The 23,100-nt window shown below is 42.7% G+C and overlaps 1 protein-coding gene across 1 annotated transcript in view; it reads right to left on the bottom strand.

Moving 5' to 3' along the window:
• Positions 1-213: 213 nt before the first annotated feature.
• The window catches only part of GPC3 (glypican 3), a 495,953-nt gene continuing 473,066 nt past the window's right edge, over positions 214-23,100 (bottom strand). Inside the window, exon 8 of the mRNA XM_083159530.1 lies at positions 214-564. Within this exon, the coding sequence (XP_083015656.1) occupies positions 383-564 (182 nt within the window). The 3' untranslated portion in view covers positions 214-382. The remainder of the gene's footprint in view (positions 565-23,100) is intronic.

The following is a 23,100-nucleotide window of genomic DNA, read 5'->3' as shown; positions in this document are numbered from 1 at the left end:
ACAGCATGCAACACTCCAGTTAGAAATTGATTCATTGGTACTGCATTTCTATCCACTTTATCTGTCTCCAAGGCTTAGTACAGACCTGAAAATAAATAGTGCAATCATTTTTGAAGTTTAAAAAAATGTATCTTTAGAATTCCACTCCTATTCATGTGCATAATAATGAACAATTAACAAAATTATTTGATAACAATACAAAACATGTGTAAATAAAGTATGTGAATAAAGAAATGTTCTTTATTAATACATTAATATTTGCTATACAAAATTTGTTTTCTCTGAGAAGACTTTACAATGGGCTGGAAAATGTTACAAGTTGTAAAATTCAGGAAAGATCCTTATGCAGCTACTGTGATAGTTAGGGGTTAAGAGCCGAGAATTAGATCACTGAGACAAGTCCTAACAAGGTGATAGTGAGGAGGAGGAGAAGTTTGGCTGACACAGTCTTTATGCTGTCACTTCCAGACTGGAGGTGGGTGATCTCTCTGCCGTTCTGATCCTGCTGGTTTCGCATCTGCTTATTAAATGGAACATCATCGATATCCAAATCATAATCCGAATCTAAAAACAAAGAACACTGTAATTACTTATATTGTTACCTGATCGTATATCCTTTGGCATCTCGCTGCCTGAAACAGTTTTTTAACCCCTTCATCACGCCTTTCATATTTAAAGACGTCTTTTCAGTAAGCAATAAAGCCCAATCATTTAAAGAGGATAAAAGATTTGTGAGGTTAAAGTTCAAGTCCTTCTGTTATTTTACATTGATGCAATGTGTAATGTAACATTTAAATGAAGTAAAAAAAAAAAAAAAAACAGAGATAGTATACTCAACTAGCACTAAAAAGACAGCTTTTTACCCAAAATGCCATTGACAATAAAGCCCCTTTTGTGTGAAATCAGTCCCAGAGTGACGCTTCTTAATAGGAGTGTTTGCTTTGTAATAAATATACACTGTGGCTATTAAATGTTATTTATTTACTATTTTGTACACTGTTTTATTACATCCTAGAATTTGAATAGTATTTTTTGTTTTGTAAGAAATATATACTGTACTGGGTATTAATTCTTATTCATCTACTATTTTTCACACTCTTTTGATACATCCTAAAATTGTAATTGAGTTATTGGGGAATTCTTGTACTTTATTAACACACTAGTAAGCCCGCTCGAAGCAAATGCTTCGAAAGCTAGTCAGCTACCTTGTGATTGCCTCTGTGTTTGTGCATGTGTGAGAGAGAAAGAGATGTAGCTTCACTTGCTGCCAACAGATGGCAGTGTTTCGGAGACACCTCCATCCTGGAGGTTCCTTCCACCTTTAACCACGCTGGCTCTTTTCTTCATAACAAGCTCCTTGACAAAGGTCCAAGGCACGGACCGAAACGTTGGAGCATATGAAGCACCTTTTCTGTGGAATAAATCAATGCCTTTGATGATAAATTATTGAGTTTAACACTCTTAATTTCGGCGAGTGCCCTATATCCTACACAAGTGTGTGGGAACCCTGGACTATATTTGGGTGTATACCTAAAAATATACACTCTTTATAAGGCACCCCAAGTTGCACTAGATGTGTGCGAGTGCGGTCTTCCTCTGTACTATATATATATATATATATAGATTATTATTTAAAAAAAGCATAAGGTGACTTCGTCCAACGTACAGTAGGTATTTTGTATCTTTTTCCTATCATCAATATATCTCAACCAGACCTCTCCGCTCTGCACAAGATCTGTGTCACTCATCCACACTCATTACTTGCTCCCACTTACACTTGCAGGATTTTTGTCAGGCAGCACCCACCCTATGGAATGCCCTTTCATGCACATTAAGACTCTCCTCTAGCCTCCAAACTTTCAAGCGTTCCCTGAAAACTCACCTCTTCAGGCAAGCCTGTCATATTCAGGAAACCCCACACAACCTCCAGCAGCATTCATATCTAATTGCATCCCATCAGGACTGTCTTGTAATCTGGTGGGACTGCCATGCTATGGAATCCTATCCTTATAAATCCCTCCTATTATCCCTATAGATTGTAAGCTTTTGAGCAGGGCCCTCCGACCTCTATCGGTTTGTTTCTACCCAGTTTGTTTTATCACTATTTCCAATTGTAAAGTGCAACGGAATCTTCTGCGCTATATAAGAAACTGTAAATAAATAAATATTATGAAAATAAATCATTTCATAAAAAAGGGAACTAAATATATCATCATTCTAAAGGTGCCCATACACGCTCCGTTGCGGGTGTCCGTTTTGTGCTTAAATAGCACTCATTGCATGCGTGGTGCATGCGTTGTGCATGCAATGCAATGCAATGCGATGAAAAGCATGTACAAAAAGTATGTGCAGCACATACTTTTTGTACTGTACGATGAGATGCCGTGGGAGCACCTCAAAGTACAAAATGGACCCGCCACATCGGAGCGTGTATGGTCACCTTAACATAATCCTATACTACTTATCAGGTAAGTAATAGAAAATGTAAATTTGGGTGGTGTTTGTTCAGATATTTCTAGCAAAAAAAAAAAAAGAAGAAAAAGTTAATTTATTTCATAATAAGATTTTTTTTTCTTGTCTTCCAAATACAGCAAGGAAAATTTATCTGCACTGTCAATACGCTACATAACAGAATAATATATTTTATAGTGTTGGCCCTAGACTTTGCATGTAAAGTTTAGATAACCATGACAAATTACTCATTTATGGTATAAATAATTGTATCAATTTAATCTCTCAGTGCTGGCAGTTTAGGAGAAAGGTTAAAAAATTTTGGTTTCATAGCACGAGAGAGCAGCGGTAGCCAAATTCACTTCAGAGGAAAAAGTATTCAAAAAGCATCTACGTATTATGCAGAATTATGATATATATGTGTGTGTGTGTGTGTGTGTGTGTGTGTGTGTGTGTATGTGTGTGTGTGTGTGTATGGAACGGAAAGGGCAATGCATGAGTGGCTAGCAGCACTGACCTTTGTAACCATCTGAGAGCTGATGTTGCCATCAAGGGTGAATTTCCCATTAGGCACGTGAGGAATGTGCCATTGGGCGACACACTACTGTTGGTACTGTCAGTGGGAAATGTACCAGCAACTGCAAGATATTTCCACTGTACCGTATAATATGCCATCTTGTAAACAGGTAGGACATATACATATTCCTCCTCTAAACTGCCCTACTTAGTAAATTTGCATAAATATTTAAAAAAATATCAGTGGCTTTTTAATTTTTATATTAAATTGTCTACCATTTAATGATGGCTCATGACGAATCAATGACAATAATAATAAAAAAAAAATAATGACAATAATAAACTTAGCAAAGAGGGTGGCCATTACTGTTGTCTTCATCTCTAAATCCACCCTTGGTTGCCATGTCACTGGGTGTAGTGGCTGGCGTCTCCATGGGAGATCTCGTGCATGCCCAGTGGAGCGAGACAGAAGTGAGAACAGCACATAGCTCTAGGCTGATGGACTGTATTTCACCAGTGGAGGAGGGGGCTGCGGGGGGAAGCCAGCTGAATGTGGGAGGCTTGCCCACCATTCCGTGGGGCCTAGAGGGGAACACGATTTTCGGGAGCCTACCGGCCATTCTGGGAGGGTAGGCAACCCTGAACTACAGTTTCTAAAAATTAAAATTAAAAAGTTGTGGTGTCACCCAGAGCAACCAATCATATTCTATCATTTTCTATGACGTAATATAGAAGTAATAGCTAGAAATCTAATTGGCTGATATGGTCAACACTAACACATTTACATTCTAGTAGCATAAGTAAATACATATCCCAGATAGAACTTCTGTATCAATCCTATATTTATGGAAATGTCCTGGATATTTCAGTGCTCCTGTAACAGATCTAGCTCAGACACGGACACTGAAAGTTTAATTCTTGCAATAAACAATGGTAGCACACAGACCAGACAGTGATTATGAAATCTACCTAGTTCGAAAAACTCTGGGTGTGACCCCCCCCCCCCCCCAAAAAAAAAAAAAACTGCTGGGAGTGTCAGGGAAAACGCAGACATGCCAAAGTCTGTTAGGGGATTGTGTGTGATGTCAGTAGCAGGCTGGATGTGCCCGTATTCATTGCCGTTGGGCAAGTCCTGGGCTACGTGGCGGCTGTGATGAATTGTGACCAGTTTAAATGCAATTCCATGGTGAGCTGCTGCGATCTACATTTTTGCTCAACGCATGTGCAGCCATCCACACAGCGCACACATTCATTTGCAAGGTACTGTAGATTTTTAATGGAGTGGGGCGGAGGCTAAACTGATTGTTGGCTGTGCAAGTTTGCGGTAGTGTGATCAGGTCTGAATCAGGCCCTCAAGCCCCATACACACTAAGGGAAGAAAGTAAAAGATATCGCTCAGAAGGGAACATGATTTCTACCGTATATCATTTTTATGGATTTAAGTATAGTGGACCTGTACCGTGACTGTAAGTGTTTCTGACATACGAGGAGAAATAAAGTCAACAAACAATACATTCCCTACCAGGCCAAATATATTGGAAATAGAAGAACGCTATATTATTATAAACACATACCTCCCAACTGTCCCACTTTTTGCAGGAAGATCCCTGTTTTTTGGGATGTTCCTGCATCTCACCCGGGGCCAGCGTTGTCCCTCGGTAAGGGGGGGGGGGGGGGGGGCAGTTGGGAGTCCCCCCTGTCACCTATTAATAGACATTGTGTGCAAGTGCATGTGCACAGCATCTATTGCTGCAGCCAGAGGGACTGGGGGCATAGCCAGCAGCTCACTGAGCTGCTGAGCATGCCCCCACAGTGGCAAAAATGGGGCATGACCTTGTGGTGCTGCAGCCAGAGGGACTGGGGGCATAGCCAGCAGCTCACTGAGCTGCTGAGCATGCCCCCACAGTGGCAAAAATGGGGCATGACCCGCGAGTACAGACCACGCCCCCTTCCACTAAAATTTTGACGCAGGCCTGTGGCACGAGCACTTTCCCTCCTTACGGCCATCAAATGTTGGGAGGTATGGAAACAGTGGTGCTCACTTAATAACATGGTGTAAAAAGAAATTAAGTGCTGTAACTATGGCATCCAATCAGATTTTCCCTTTTAGAACTTCAGTGTAGTGAGCAATGAAAACACTTAACACATCAGTTGTTACGGATTACTCGACTTGCACTGCTTTATTAAATAAGACCATACATGCTCAAAATAAGTCTTATTTGTAACGATGCCTTACAATGTCTATTCATGCAAGTCTATGCACTATTTTGGTACATATCGTTACATTCTCAGCCTATCAAATTAAACAGATCCCGCAGGGTGAACCTTACATGAATAATTAGGTGATATGTTCTCTTTATGGGAAATTTGGAAAGGAGTAGGATTACATATAAGAAACAGATTGTGCTAAATGTCACTATTTGTACTAATCTACATGTTGCAGTGCGTCACATAACACAATCTTTACATCTGTGCTCTCTTTCGTGAGCTGAATGAGGTCAGTGCTGTTTCTGTGTGTTCATATGGGATCACTATACTGCTGTGTTAACGACATTGCTTTGCATGGGAATGAAACAACTGCATTAGCACAAGCCCAGTCGGATACTGATAAGATTATTCCCCAGGTGACACAGTAACACCTGTTTAATAAGAAGCTTGGAAAACAAATTGATCCTGTGTAAATGGCATTGGGGGTTATTCTAGTTCACTCTTTCTGACAAAATCCTTCTTAGATGGACAAAACCATGTGCACTGCAGGGGGGGCAGATGTAAAATGTGCAGAGAGAATTAGATTTGGGTGAGTTATTTTGTTTCTGTGCAGGGTAAATACTGGCTACTTTATTTTTACGCTGCAATATAGATCTCACTTTAAAGTAAAACCCCACCCAAATCTAACTCTCTCTGCACAAGTTACATCTGCCCCCCTGCAGTGCACATGGTTTTGTCCATCTAAGAAGGATTTTGTCAGAAAGAGTGAACTAGAATAACCCCCATTGTGACTTCTCAATTACAAAAGATTGGAGGGGAAATTTACTAAAGCTGGGCATACACTATTGTGATTTCTCACAACATTGTATGCCCAGCCGTATACCCGCGAAGCACCCGGGACCTAACTGGGTGGCAGGGTCGCATGTGATCCATCACATGTGGTCCTTAATTTGTGATGGATGACATGCATCCCCTGTTCCCTGCCCGGGCCTCCGCAATCCTAGGTCAGATCTGCATGACATCATAGGACATCAGCCACCTGCCCCATCTTCGGGCAGGCACACGCAAAACTGCGCAAGATCTGCGTCTCTTCTGCACGGATCACTAGCTCCCATTCACTATTACAGGACTGTCATCGGGCTGCTCCCATCCTATGGATGCCCTTCCACGCACAATAAGACTCTCCACTAGTCTCCAAACTTTCAAGCGTTCCCTGAAAACACCTCTTCAGGCAAGCCTATGATATTTCAGTTCTACACACATAACCCTCTGAGGCACTTATGTATTATATAGTTTCCCTTCTGGACCTGTAACTTGGTGGGACTGCTATGCTATTACTGATGCCTGTCCTTGTGTTTCCCTCCTATATCCCTATAGAGTGTAAGCTTGCAGCAGGGCCCTCCTACCTCCAAGTCTGTCTGTTGTTACCCAGTTTGTTCTATCTCTGTCTACTATTGTAAAGTGCAATGGAATCTGCTGCGCTATATAAGACACTGTAACGGAATCTGCTGCGCTATATAAGAACCTGTAACGGAATCTGCAGCGCTATATAAGACACCTAAATAAAACAAATAAATAAAAGTAAATTCAGACTGACTTTTATTTGTGAAGCCAGGAGGAATCATTATATGGTCAGCAACCATCAAATGATTTCTTCTGCTGTGGAGACATGCGAGGGGATATGTCCTAGTCACATGGTTGCAAGAGGAATCGGCGGGAGGGGGTGGCTAGTCGGTGGGACGGCCTCTCTGGCACTCGGTATGCTGCAATCTTCACAGCTTACCGAGTCCATCAGAATCACCTCTGTAGGCTGATATGGGATGGGTATGAAATCCCAGCAGCTTGAATTCTGATGGTCAAACTAAGAATATGGACATTGGCATTCCGATAGCCAAAATCACAATAAATACTTAAATCCTACCCCTACCCATAGCCCTCCCTCCTGCAGCCTAACCCTGATCGTCCTCTCCTAGTGTTTAACCTCCATACATACCAGCGTGATCCATTGGGATTCCACTGTCAATGTTCTCACTGTCGGGGTCCTACAGTAACTGCAGTATAACCCTTTCATTTACAGCAATAAGTTTATAACAACACACTTAAAGATAATAATAATAGCGATAATAATCCATTGAAACCAATTAAGTTAAATATGTATGTTAAGTAGTATGTTAAGTATGTAGCCACATCTCGGCCCGATGTGGCTACATACTTAACACTTGCTGCATGTTTTGATATAGGCCCAGTGCCGGAGCGCCCCAGGCGGGTGGGGGTTGCTGGTAACTGCAGGCCACCGCGGCGTTCCGGGGGGGGGGGGGGGGGTTGCCAGGGAAGGGGTGTCTGGTGACGCGGCCACTGGTGCTGTTAAGCGCACCAGATGATGCGGCGGCATTTCTCCAAGACATACTTTTCAGATGCAGCTGTTCTGTTAAGGAAGGGCCGGGCGCGTGCGTCATTATGCAAGTCCCTCTTGATGCCACAGTTTTTCCCACATATCCATATATTATCAATCTGCCCGCTTCACCAAGAAGTGAGTGAGATGTGGGAATTCACCTGCTCTTCAGGGTTGTGGGGGCACTCTCCTGCAGCTTTCCACAGGGTAGGCAAGTATGCTCCAAGGCTGACTACATAGACTTCTATGGCTGTGGTCACACTGCAGTGTACAATAATTATAAAAAATATACTTTTATTTAATTATAAAAAATATGCCAATAATTTATAACATTGAAAAACCATCCAAGAAATATGCAGATATATTACAATACATTAACATTCAACAGTATTGCCAAGTTACATATACAGTGGCCTCTGGATCAGGTTACCTCAGCAGATACCCCCTGTTGTTCTATTTAACAAATTCATTAAAATGTCCCAAATAAGGTCACGAATGACCCCAGTCACTGTGTTTGGGGTCGTTATCACAAATGAGATAATCAGCACAGGAGATAAATACCCCCTACAGTGCGAGCAGTGTCACATACAGTACAACTGTACAACCCCCCCACCCCAACTGCTCAGGAGTATTATCTGTGTGAATACACCAGATATAACATAGAGCAGTGGTTCCCAAACTTTCTTGACCAGGTGCCCTAGAATATCAGCATTTGTTCAAGGTACCCTTAAAGGTACCCTTGAACAAGTCAAAAACGTAGTCAAAACGTTTCTTATGGATAAATAAAAAAATACTTTTAAATGTAAATTGTGCTTAACTGTCACCCTCAGGTTCAGTTATGTGGTGGGGAACATAGTTGTGGTTCTAATTGTCCATAGCACTGATAGGCAAAACCAGCATTGATTTGCCTATTGCATTGAGCTTAAATAATAATAACAATAATTTGTTGAGGCACCAGATGTTAGCTGCCTGTGCGCTTCCCGTACAGGCACTACCAGGCTGGTGGACTCAACCTGTATGAGAACTTTCTGTTTGGGTTTTTATCACCCACCCATTTCATGATTTTATACATTTAGGTGTGATCAGCCAGCCAGAAATCCTGGGCAATGGTACAGGACCACATATACTGTAGGCCCTTATTCAAATCTGATCGCAGTACAAATTTGTTTGGAAAATGGGCAAAACCATGTGCACTGCAGGTGGGGCAGATGTAACATGTGCAGAGAGAGTTATGGGTCCCACACACAGCACAATTTTCAGGCATTTTCTGAGCAATTTTACTAAATCGCTCTGAAAATGCCTAAAAATGCATGTAAATCGCTGTGTATATAGCCCACACAGCGATTTACATGCGCGCACCCGCCGTTCTGAATCTGTCCAAGAATTCAGAACGGACGGGCTGTACAATTCAGAGCAGTCGCTCAGAAAGCTCCTGCTCATCTCCTGCATGTGTGGCCACGGGCAGATGAGCAGGGCTGTTCTGAGCGGCTGAAACCCCGCTGAACGCCGCCGCTGCACCTGAGAGGACAGTGGACACTGGAGTCCGGACACCACAAAGCTGATCCCGATGACATCAGGCACCGCCAGAAACCACCACCGAGCCAATGACGTCACACTACCGGAGACCGCCGCCCCTCCTGATGATGCCGCGGCACAGAGAGGCCGTGATGTTGGACTCCGGAGTAGGTAAGTATATATTTTTTTCCCACTGTGCCACCAATGTTTGGGGGGCGAATATCACTATACCACCAACGTAATATCTTTCCATATCTCCATTCTGGGGTGGGGGACCCACGCACTCATTCATATCTCCACCAATATATACCACATATATACCACCTCCTTCTTTCCCTATATATATATATGTGTGTGTGTGTGTGTGTATATATATATATATATGTGTGTATACATATATATATATATATATATATATATAGCCGCTGTGTTCTTCTAAACTATATATATATATATATATATATATATATATATATATATACATATATACATACACAGTGCAGTTTGATGGCATGTGCGGCTGTGACAGTCGTGACAGATTTGAAATCTCCCGCACTGAATCTCCCAATTTGAATCTCTGACACAAATCTCTCTGTATGTGGCTCATTGTCTGAAATGAGCCACAAGAGTGAAATCTCTTGTGCTGAATCTCCCGTTATGTATATCTGGCACACATCTCTGCGTATGTAGGGCCCTTTAGATTTGGGTGGGGTGTGTTGAAACTGAAATCTAAATTGCCGTGTAAAAATAATGCAGCCAGTATTTACCCTGCACAGAAACAAAATAACTCACACAAATCTAACTCTCTCTGCACGTTACATCTACCCCACCTGCAGTGCACATGGTTTTGCCCATATTCCAAAAAATTTGTACTGCGATCAGATCTGAATAAAGGTCATAGGGGCAGATGTATTATAGCAGCGCTTATCGCGCCGCTATAATACTTCCTACTTCGCCTCATTAGCGAGGCTGACAGCTGACAGCAGGGACAGCGCTGTCCCTGCTGTTTAGATAGGGCTTCGCCAGCCTGATGCTGGCGAAGCCAAAAACGGCAGCGTGCGGAACGGTCAGCGATGCTGACCGTTCATACTTTCGGCCTGCTATCATTTAGATAGCAGCGCCGATATGGACAGGGGCGCATAGCGCCTCTGTCCTGTACCGCACGCTGGCTGCTTCATACATGGGGGAGAAGCGGTATCAGTGCACATAATGTGCGCTGATACACCTTCTCCCCCATAACAACCCTTCATACATCTGCCCCATAATGCAGTAGGTCAGTGTCAGGTTAAGAACATTTGAATCAGATGATGCTCCTGTGATGTATGTTAACTTCAGGGTATAGTACACAGTGTGAAATCATTGAAAATGCATTTCTGCATAAGAAGAAGAGACTAGCTGTCTGTTCAGATGTATACATGACTTGATTATACACTGTAGGTCTGTCTCTGAGAAATCAATATGCCATTTAACAACTCCACCCTGTAACGTGGTCAGATCCAATTTCCGCCTGGAATGCCCATGGATGAAAGAGGTAGAGAAAGGCCACTGTGACCTATATCACAAGCCACTGTCTACAGGGCTGTTTCTGTCTGATGATGACAAACGAGACAAAACCCGAGGAACATAGCTACGGATTTGAAGGAAGAAGACAAGGAGAGAGGTCAAATTCATTTATTTCTAGAAGTTGGGTCAATGTGCCTAATTCAGGTGTGGCGCTATTGCTGCTGCTTGTTTGGAAGTAGCAACAATGCAATAATACGGCAATGCAACAGGAAGCCTCTTTCTTGCACTAATAATCTGTGTAGCATCCAAGGATGCAGCATCCTATCACCTGTAACGCCATAAGCTGTCTGGGTGACCCCATGGTGACAAAGATGTCAGGAAATCTGTCTTCTGCCTCAACACTCCACCAAAATGGCAGAGACAGGCATCCACTTAGTAGGGTAACAATGGTGCGGCAGCCCCCGCCGTAGCTTGAGGGAGCCAGTGCTGATAGGGTCATGGGAGCACTGAAAAATACCTGCTGCAGCAGGGAGAAACAGAATGGTGGCACACGACTTGCCTGGCAGCACATGTCAATGCTCATTATCAGGCAGCCAATCAGGAGCAGATGCTCCTGATTGGCTGTCAGTTCCCTGCTGGGACCAAATTCAAAAATGCTTTATCCACAGAGCACAGGCAACAAATTTGGTCAGCCTGTGCTCAGCCCCTGCTCCCGGGGTGGCAGGGGAAGCTGAGACTCGATCTCCAAGCAAAGCACAAAGCACTGCCCTTTTCTTTGTGTCATGTGCCCCAGTGATAGGGGGGCAGGCCGATTGGAGGAGGAAAAGGCTACAAAAAGTATTTTGCTTAACCTCTCCAGGCTGGAGCAAGTGATTTCCAGCCTTTCAGGTAATCTCTCCAGTGGGGGTTTGGGCTTGGTACACAGGCTGGCATCTTCAGGGGAGGGGTATGCTACTGATTACAGTGGCAGCAGGGGAATCAGTGTCCTGGGATGTGAACACAGGCTGTGCTAGGCTGCTGCAGAGGCACAGATTATGGGGGCTCCAAAGCTGGCTCCAGTCCCCACTCCAAGAGTTACTCCTAGTTCTAAGCACACCCATGTGTCCCAAGGTGGCTGCCTATACAGATTACTATTTATCTTTCTACACACAGCAATGTCTGCACCATCTTCATGTTTCACTAAAAGAGGGGACCACAAACTTTTTTGGCAGGGGGGAGCTAAATTTATAGTTACGGTACTGCATCAACATTAGGAAACAGAGGCTGTTACCTCCCCAACCCCATCTCCCAAACTCTATCAATCTAATGACATTTGCAGCCACAGTGCATCAACCAATGCTGCAAACTTTGCGCTATGCGACTCAGATTCACCAGTGCCCCACCAAACGCCACCCACCCATTCACCAGCACCCCACCCACCCATTCACCAGCACCCCACCAAACGCCACCCTCATTGCATATATATATATATATATATATATATATATATATATATATATATATACAGTACTGTAACACAAGGCTGATTTGTGATATTGGAGAGTGCTCTACACTCCTTACCTGTTGGTGCGGAGAATACAGATTATTTTTGGGCACATGTATTTGCACGTTCCCTTTGTTGGGCACCCCACTGCTGTTTTTGCTGGATAAGAGTGTGATTCTCTTGTATAACTACACAGTACTGTATATATATATATATATATATATATATACCGTATATACTCGAGTATAAGTCGACCCGAATATAAGCCGAGGCACCTAATTTTACAACAAAAAACTGGGAAAACGTATTGACTCAAGTGGGGACCCTCACTCGAGTATAAGCCGAGGGGGGCTTTTTCAGCATAAAAAATGTTCTGAAAAAGTAGGCTTATACTCGAGTATATATGGTATAGCTATTTTGAAAAAAGCCTATAAAGTCTGAAACGTCAACGTATATCTGCAGTTGTTTGTCTGATTTTTTCTAAATCCCAAGTGCCGCGGATTACAAAGCACCTATATATATATATATATATATATATATATATATATATTTATTTATTTAACAATATTTATCTTACAGTACTGTGCAGTATGTATCTGTTTAACTCCTGGTTTCTGATGAAGCCCAAGTCTAGTATACAAGTCTGCTAATCTCATGAAAGCACCACATCAAAGCAAACATTAGTCATCATTTTCGAGTCAACGGGTGATGGAGCAGTAGGTGCAAATCACTTGTTATAGCTTGGCAATATCCTGAGCTTGTTCACACTCGTTTACTTCATATCAGCGCGAGTCCTTGTATGTCTATTGTATTGTCTGAAAATAGGAGTGTGTGTTATGTAGAATAACCATAGTTGCCTATCCTCCTGCATTCTGCAGGAGACTCCCTGAAATAGCAGCAATCTCCCTCATGTCACTTAGCCCACATTATGTACTGTAGCTGTTACGTTTTTAAGAGAAAAGGAATGAGAGATAGATACATTTACATTACAGTATAGTATAGTAGCTCTTACTAACTGCTTTGGGGCTCATCTACATTTGTATACAGATGGAGCTCCGGCCATCTAGCGGGGACCTGGCGGTCAGATCGCCAACCGCCAGCCCCTTCCAACAGAGCTTGCCAATGAGCGCCCCCACCTCCCTGCACCCCCCCCCTCCCTAGCAAGAGACAGGCAGGGGTTCGTTTCTCCCGCTGCCCAGTCAGATGGAGCGCCATCTCGCCAGCGGGGGCAATTCTGATTCTGAATTCACACTATGACACATAGATTGAGTCAAAATTCACATTTTGCCACATCGATTGACCCAAAATAAACACTATACCAAACAGATTGAGCAATAATGCACAATATGTTCCACAAATAGGGGCATTGTGCGCCGAAGGTGCGCATTAAAAATTTATACCATAATGCCCATTACATGTTAAAGCCACACACCATAATGTCCATTATTATATTATGCCAAACACCATGCCTATTAAAAATTATGCTACATAAGTGCTGCTACATGCTCATTGCCAGGGGTTCCATGCTCATTGCCGGGAGTTCCAGGCTCATTGCCATGTGGGATTACATGCTCATTACCAAAGGGGAATACATGCTCGCGGTAACTGGGGGACAGCCGCCACCGGGCAGAAAGGACAGCCGGGCAGAGAACAGGGGGCTGCCTGGCTGTATTCAGAGCACTGCAGGTCCTGGCTATTTGAAATAATACCCCTTTCACACCATAAAATGCAGGGACTTACCCAGTAATATGGTCCCACGATCATGCAGGGACATTCCCGGGCTGGCCCCTTTTATACCAGCCTAGTCCCTGCATTTTCTGGTGTGAGGGGTAGAAAACCCCCCTTTAAACAACCAGCTATATCTTCTGAACCAACTGACCCATTTTTATGTGTGATTCAACTGATTTTGGTCCCATGAATCTGGGCCATTTGGTTCCAGAGAAATCTGCCCTCAAACATCATGAACAGCCATGAAATTACATTTCAGAAATGTAAAAAAATCGGTTTATCTGCAATATCACTAGAACCAATGAACCCATATGGACCAGCCTGGTATCAGATTGAAGGCCCAGTGATTTGAGATCAACCTCAAGCTTCTGTGATGCCGGTGGGGGAAACTGGCAGCCGTTGGAACCGGGTGGGGTCGGAATTAGCAGGTCCCATGTTATCCTATGGGGAAAACGTCCAGCTTTGCCTGGCGGTATCTCCGGTTCCCGGGAGGCTAGCAACGCGGGGCCAGGCTCATTGGAAAGCCCTGGCCATCGGGAGTGGGTCTGGAGCTGTAGATCCATCAGGCCCATTGTTAATCTGGCCCTGCATATATGGAACTAGACACGCCCTGTGGGTGGAGCATGACACGCTCCCTCAATGGGGCACTGTGCAGAATTCTATTACCAACTATAATCTCCCTGAAACTAGGTTTCAAAAGTATGAGATTAACCAAGCAGCATGCAAAACCTAATTTAATAATTTACCATAATAATTTATAATTCCAATTCTATACACTAACTTGGTCCTAGCAGCCCATTGGTGATTTCTGGCAAGCCATACACTATGCACTTCTGTTCATATGAAATGTAACATAAGTAACATTGTTAAGTACATATGTATACCAATGTGCCATATATGCAGTAGTGTATCTATAATAGGTGCAAGGTATGTGGTGCGCATGTGCCTTTGGGTCCAGCATGGCTCATACGACACACCTTGCACCAGTGTTCCCTCTAAGCTGTGCGCGCGTGCGCGCGCACACAACTTGATGAGCGTGCGCACAGACATTACAACAGAGCGCACAAAGCATCAGTGGTCCCTTTTTGCAGTTTTGAACTCAATTAATGCGTGTTTCACCCATTAACTACATTGTGTGCTGTGTTTTGAATGTTTAAATGTTTAATATCATTTTGAAGTAAAGTTAACACAAATGCTGAACATCATTTTCCAGTTATATATAAGGGACGCACAAAAAATTTAAATTTCCTTCCAAAGTTGCACAGCCAAAATCTTTTGCCGCACACAGCCTTCGTAAAATTAGAGGGAACATTGCCTTGCACCCACTTCTTGAATACTCTCCTATTCGGAGTTCCGCGTTGGTGGCAGCAGCTCTGCACAGGTCACTGGGAAAACGGCAAGGCAGACGTTTTCCTGGCATTTTGCACATGCACAGTGTGGAAATCCCAGATGGCAACATTTCCCAGAATCTTGTACAGTAGCAATAGTCCTTAGCGACCCTAGTGCTTAGAATCTCATGTGCTGCTGACTAGAGACGGAGGCCCAACTGGAAACTGTACACCGGCCCCCTAGTCTCTTAATATGCCCCTGCACACATGTACAGTATGTCTTATAACTGAGGATTGGTGTATACTTATGTAAATTTACTAGAGTTGAAATATACATTCACAACTTTTTAAATACAAATATATATTGGGTTGGATAACAAATAAGCATTAATTTACTATCGAAATGAAACATTTATACCTCTTTGACGCTGCAATTTATATATTGAGAGTGAACCATCAATAAATAGGTTGCATAGTTTTTGATAAACAATAATGTAACTTACTGTTTTAGAACTATATTAACCCTTTTGTTTGAATTTGTCAGAATAGGTGTAAAAAAATTGGCAAGCAAACATTTTTATTCATCCTAATGACCTGTATTGTTTACCTTATAGGAAATACAATCTTTTTTTTCTTTTTCTATTTATATAACAAATGTAGCCGCCCCTGGCATTTTTAGCAGATATTTTGAACATCTCTCACAGAGATATTGACACTCAAAGGGTTAAGACCTGAACCTGAGGAGTGATTAAATGGTTACCCTGAAGCAGATTTATGTTTCATGAAGATGTTACTTTGTTTATGTGCAAAGCTCATTTTTAAACAAAGTGCCATTCTTTTTGCCTCTTTCATAATTTCCGAATCCTACTATTGATCGCAAATGCAGTCAAAAGTAGTTGAACATCTGAAAATGATTGTTTTGCTTTTAGCTTTATTTAAGGCTGTAAGAACAGTAGGATCTTGTGGGGGTATTTTTGTTGAGACTCCAAATTTGGCACCTCCAACTCATAGGCCAATTTAACATCTTGATTTTTACGTGCAATATGTGCCACTGCTCGGATGGTGACACCCCATGTAACCACTTTAAGGGCGCACCAATGCTTGGTGAGAGAGGTATCTGTTGGTTTATTAAAGTCTAAGAAAGAAGACAGAGCCTCTCGTAGACTAGAAACTCCATCTTCATCTCGTAAAATATACTCATGTCACCTCCAAAGTCTTGGAGGGGGGGGGAATGGATACATCGTAGGACCAAAACCATACTACAGGAGTATGAACAGACCAAGAGATCGTCAAAGAAAATATCGGAACACTGGGAATCAGTTGTAAGGACCATTTATCAGGGAGGAGCTCAATTCTCAAGTAAGATTTGTGCACTACTGAATAATATGTATAATCTCTAGAACCTACATTTCTGATTCTTCAAGCATCGTACAAAGCAAATTCCACCAATAGTTGTGAGAAGGAGGTGTCCAAGAATTGAGCAGTACTATTAATTTGCTTTTCGGGGGTCAAGGACTTAACGTTGCTGGGGATATATCTGGAAAGAGTTGCAGAGAATTAAGACAATTCGCAGTAGTTGAGGCATGGAGTGCAGCACAGAATTTTTTTTTTTTTTTGATATGGAAAAAATGTACTCTAAGGAGTGTGTACCATGAGGCTTGGCCAGGAGCCTGTCTGGATTTTGGAAGCCAATGTATTCTATCAATCACAATATCTGATAGGGGAGCCTCTGGTAACAGCTTCTGAAAAATGTCATTAGAAAACTGGTATAGTTAAGCGTTACAGCATTGGGCATGTCTCTTATCTTTATGTTGTTTTTTATAGAACAATCTCCCAGATCTGTGACTTTTTTTTTTCACGGATAGCGGCAACTTCCTCTTGTACAGAGTCATGGGCAGTAATCAGGTCATTATGTGAGGTAACCAGCTCTGCCATTTTGTGCTCAATATCGTCCGTTCTATTCCCAATCGCAGAGGTGTCCGTGTAGATAGAATGAATAGTGGATTTGAGGTCAAATTTATTGTTTTGGGGGAATTACCCACATTGAGGCTATTTTAGAATGTGTTACCTTGGCAGATATCTGTCCTCCACTTAACAATTGCAGCAACAGCCCCCATTGCTTTCTGCGGGGGGCTGTTAAAAGGTTAATTTTTGAGGAACTCGGAACCTTTGGTATAGCTTATCTTTCTGAAACTTGGCCTATATGCTCTCTTTGTTTGGAGAGGGGATAAGTACCATTTACACATGTGCTCCCAGGTAATTGCATTATAAAAGCTTTGTCTGAACCTGGAAGTAAATTTATAGCGTTAGCAACCACTTTACTCTTATTGGAGCCCAACGCCTGACAAGAGACTGTTGTTGCCTCAATAAAAAATTCTGATTGCCGGATTTGTGGCGATAGAAACAATGCACTGTAGTGAAACTGCAGCAAGATAAAATGATGACATCACTGGCATCACTGGAAGATTCATTAAGAGCAGGGCCAGATTTCCCACTACGCACGTGAGGCACGTGCCTATGGGAGGCACCTGCTGGGGGCAGCACGGCATCCCCCCTTCTCGCGAGGGTCTGCAAATTGCGGGGGGGGGGGCGAATTGCGGGAGGGGGGTCACGGGGGTCCACTAAATGCGAGAGTGGGGTGCGTGGGTGGCGCGAAATGCGGAAGGGAGGTCACGGGGGGGTTCTGCAAAATGAGGGAGGGGGGCGCAAATCGTGGGAGGGGGGGTTGCGGGGGTCTGCGAAATGCAGAGTGCAACTGCACCATATCCCAGCAGCACTATGGCAGCAGTAACACCTCCTCCAGCACTGGGGTGGAGGAGAGGAGAGGACAGGAAGCCTCCTCTAGACCTGGGACTGTGACTACTAAATCAGCAGATAAGGGGGGGGGGTATCAGCAGGTACGTGAGGGGCACACAATGTTGTGCCTATGGGCGGCCTGTTGCTTAAATCCGGCCCTGATTAAGGGTGTGCCTACATTTAATAATCTCATATAGGTTAGGTATGTTTTGCATGTATTAGGCACAATTAGCAGAGACCATATTTGTTTGATGAACGAGGAGGTAGACTTGTTTGTCCATAGGCACATCATTGGGCATTTGTATATGTGTACATATACTTGTTGTGGAACAAGACAGAGTTTTACATCAGAATAGGCCATATTGCAGAGGTTTGAAGTTCCAGCAACACAATATTCCAGTTCTCCTATTTGCTTAGCAATTCAAAATATTCGTAAAATCGCATTTCACTGAATTATAGCCTATGAATAGAGCTTAAAGAGTACGCTCATTCTTTGGGGTAGTTGAGGTAGAAATGAGAGCACTTAAGGCCAAATTCCATTGGTGAAATGCATGAAATTTCAAATGTGGAACGAGGAAAATGTTTAGCAGAACAGTTTGGAAAAATTTGCTTATCGCTTATATTGCTGTACTGTTATATGTCTTATTAAGAGCATGGTGGTCAATGGTGGGACAGAGCACAATGATTATTTATAGGTTTGAATGATGGCTTATGTATTACTGTAACTATTTATATCATTATTATCTCAAAGTTTGTATAGCTGGTCAGCATTATATAGATTTGGATTTAAAATGAGCATGCTTAAAGTGTAGTTGCTATACAAAATGGTAACTCCAGTACTACAGCTTACATATAAATCTATTTGCAACAAAGTTGTTATAACACTATAAAAGCAGAAATAAATCACATATACAACTGTGCCTTTCCTTCGATGTTGTTTTGTCCTGCTACAAACCACTGGGCTCATTAAGGTTGTTTTAATTGTTTAAACTTAACCTTCCATTAAATGTCCATCAGTTTCTAAACCCCGATCCAGCTGCAAACGTGCAATGGTTTAAATTTGTTGCCCAGATCACTAGACTTCACCACAGCCAGGCTGGTAAGTAGGACGCACATGAGTCCTTCTCTGCATAGTTCAATCCAGCTCAAGGCCGGTCAAATCAGAACCACAAAATCATGGTGCAAGCCCCTTCTTATTGGAGATATGCACATGTATAGTAGATGCCTCTGAGGATGCCTAGAAAAGAGAGAGGAGGGCACAGAGACTGCACATGGGGCTCCCTCTTCTCCTAAACTGTCCATGTCAAAGAATCTCGGTGGTGATACAGGTTGCCTCGCAAAGCACATTTGGTTTGCTAATGGACAAAACCATGTGCACTGCAGGTGGGGCTGATGTAACTTGTGCAGAGAGAGTAAGATTTGGGTGAGTTATTTTGATTCTGTGCAGGGTAAATACTGGCTGCTTTATTTTTACACAGCAATATAGATATCAGTTTGAAGTACACACCCCACCCATATCTAATTCTCTCTGCATGTTACATCTGCCCCCCCCCCCCCTGCATTGCACATGGTTTTAACTATTAGCATACCAAATCTGCTTCGCTAATGAATTAGGCCCCTTGTTTGTTTGCTTGTTTGCCAAGCCTCTCCATCCACCATAATTCTATACTGTAATGTATAAATCAGCGGTTCCAAACTCAAGGTACACTAACAAGTCACATTTTCCTGGTCACCCGGCAGGAGTACTGTGTATGACCAACAGTTACATTTTAAAAATCCACAGGTGACAAGAAAAACATGGACTGTTAGTCGTCCCTGAGGACAGGGTTAGGGAACCACTGGCAACTGATCAATTGTGACACTAACAGTTCTGCATTCTGCAAACCAGGACTTCAGCTTTGTTCCTGGTGATCCATACTCTGAGGACTAAGGGGGGTAATTCATACCGGATTGCATGGCCGCGAATTGACACAGCAGACAATTATCGATAGACTGCACATGCTTATGGATACTTTTTGTAATCACTGGTGATTAACAGAAGGTAGGCTTCTGTGGCGGGAACTGGCCATTTAATGGGAGGGCCAAGAAAACGCTAGGCCTGCCAGAGAAAATGCTAAGAGTGGGCAGGTGTGCCCAAACATTTTAGTGGAGGGTGTGTGATGTCAGCAGCAGGCCAGATATGCCTGTTTTATATCGCAGACGCCGAATAAGTCTCTGGCTGCACTAAACCTACGATGACTAGTGCCCAGTGGGAAAATCATTGGATGGCGAACAGCTTACGGATGGTTTTGAAAATATTCGCATGACTGTGAATAGATTTGCAGCCGTACACATCCATATGCACAGCGATCACATTAATTTGCAAGGTGGGGTGGCGTCTACATGAATGCTGCGAATTAAGGGTAGTGTAATCGGGTCTGAATTACCCCCTACATAGGCAAATGCAGGGGGGGGGGTTGGTTTCTGGTTGCCCGGAAACGCCCCTCCTTGACAACAATAGCACTGGTATGATCAATAGAGCTGCCACCACATCATGCAGTGTAAGGGACAGAGCAGGGCTGCTGCATATGCTTAATGTTCCAGCTTCTTCTACCTCAGTTACAGTATGTGTGGAGCTGAGCCCTCAAACATCACAATGGACCAGAGAGCAGCTGCCAAGCGGAAGAGAAAGGAGCCTTACCATGAAGTGGGAGATTGTGAGCTTAGAAAATGCAGTACTTGTTCTATTATGTTTGAGTATTTATTTATTATATGTTTAACCTTTTCCTGACCACTTATCTTATTTGAATGTTTTAAACAGTCTATACTATAGACCATCTGTACAGTTAAATATTAATACTGTATTCCATACAGTATCCACTGTATAAAAAGACGAATTTTCACGGCTGTTACCACTCCCTGAGACTCCCGTACTTACTACAATGCATTTCAGTGGAAAACCTCCCTCTAAAAATCCAGCGTTTTCGACTGCCCTAAGTGCTGTAGCTGTACAGGTTGTAGTGCGCTTCAGCAAGGTAACTCAGCCGTATGTGTTTTTTTTTTTTTTTTTACTGGATACAATAAGTACCATAAAAGGTGACATCACTTTAAAATTGTGCAGTGCCCTAGTCGGATTCCAGAAATAATGTGAGGTATGGGAGACTTGTAAGAGAAACAAATGGTGTGCATTAATCACTGTACACTGCAGTTAGACTTTTATTATTGTTGTTAGATTTATCAAAATGCTTTGACATGTCTGCTTTAACCTTCTACTCTCAAAACACCTGTAATGAATAGTTTCACAATATTTAAACTATCTTAGAGCAAAAGGTTTCATGTAGAAATGTCTAACACCATAGCTTTAACTAATGACAATTTTCCAGCATTTAACTCAAACCACCAGTGAACTTCTCCCTCCCTGGATTATGTGCTCATGAAGTAATTCACACTGGGAACCCTTTGGCCCTGAGAAACATTGTTAATAATTGCTCCGAAAAATATGTTTCTTGTTAAAATAAGCCAGTGTCTGGGGGGCATATCAAACAATGCACATTAATTCTACAATTCTGTTTGTTTTGCTGCCACTCTAATCCTTTTCATTTATAAAATGTAATCTACTATGCAATCTATGGCTCTTAGTAGAGATGGGAAGTAGCTGCTAAAGAGTTTTAAAGAGATAATATACATTTTAAAAATAGCTAATGCTTTATTAAAGTATAATGCCTGTTTGTGACCACCCCATACACGTTTAATGTAAAGCATGTAATGCAGATAGTACGGCCAGAGATACTGGTACAGTCACATGTAGAATGGTTGTACTGATATCAGGCAAATCATTTTCAGGCATACAGTACTTGCCCACTCACCCAGATCATCTGTGAAACATGAATTTGGGGGAGTTACCAAGAACTCCCTGGAGAACAGGGTATACTCCCACATCCCTCCCACTTCCAAGGACAATGGCTGGGACCCAATGAACTGTGTCATCATGGCAGCAGCACCTGACTATGCAATTTATTTATGTATTAACAATTTCTTATATAGAGCACACATATTCCAAAGCGTTTTACAGAGAATATTTGAACAGTCACATCAGTCCCTGCCCCAGTGGAGCTTACAATCTATATTCCCTACCACATGTACACAGACACACAGACATTCTAGAGTTAATTATTGTTACCAGTATGTATTTTTGGATTGTGGGAGGAAACCGAGTACCCAGAGGAAACCAATGCAAGTACAAGGAGAATATGTAAACTCTGCACAGTTAGGGCCATGATGGGAATTGAACCCATGACCTCAGTGCTGTGAGGCAGTAATGCTAACCATTACACCATCCGTACTGCCCCACTATGCAATTTATTCCATCCCCACACTATCCTCTTGTATCTCCTCTCTGAGATTTTCCCAAAATTAGGTGAATGTGCTTTTAGGCCAGCCAAAAAACACAACTGGAACATGATTGGTCTGCATATTCTACTGCTTGCCGAACATGCTACCTAGCCTTATGTGATGGTCACTTGGCCCAAGGGGGGGCCAATGTACTAAGCCTTGGAGGGCGAAAAATTGGGGCAAGATAAAGTAGCAGCCAACCAGCCCATAACTGTTATTTTTCAAACAGAGGGGCAGATAAATGAAACCTGGTGTAGTGACAAAGTGGCCAGTGATAAAGTACCAGCCAATCAGCTCCTAAGTGTCAAGTTACAGACTGAGTATAAAAATGACATTTAGGGGCCGATTGGCTAGTGCATTATCACCAGCCATTTTATCACTTCGCCAGGGATATGAAATCTGCCCCATAGTTTGTAACATGGTACTGTAGTTAGGAGCAGATTGGCTGGTATAGTACGTAATCTCTTTCCCAGGCTTAGTACACAGACCCCAAGCGCCTTTTCGAGAAGGATCATGACCATCAAGTGGCCACACATGGATAAATCCAGCCACTTCAAAAAACACTAAGAGCAAAGTATCTGTACTGTAAGCTCCCAACATCTAATGTGGCCAACAACCAGGATATAAAAGATCCAGTCAGTGGAAAGGCCAAGTATTCACACCTCTTCCAGATTCCCTGGTACTTATTACTGCACTTGGAAGTTAAACCCAAACACAGGTCATTGGTAGTCAAAACCTTTCAATATGTTGTAGTTTTGTACTTTCTAGAAATGTAATGACCACAATCATTTTTTTATTGCTTACAAATG

This window comes from Crinia signifera, chromosome 9, assembly GCF_055691185.1.
Source record: "Crinia signifera chromosome 9, ASM5569118v1, whole genome shotgun sequence".
Lineage (NCBI taxonomy): Eukaryota > Metazoa > Chordata > Amphibia > Anura > Myobatrachidae > Crinia > Crinia signifera.
This window is presented reverse-complemented; position numbering and strand designations above follow the sequence as displayed.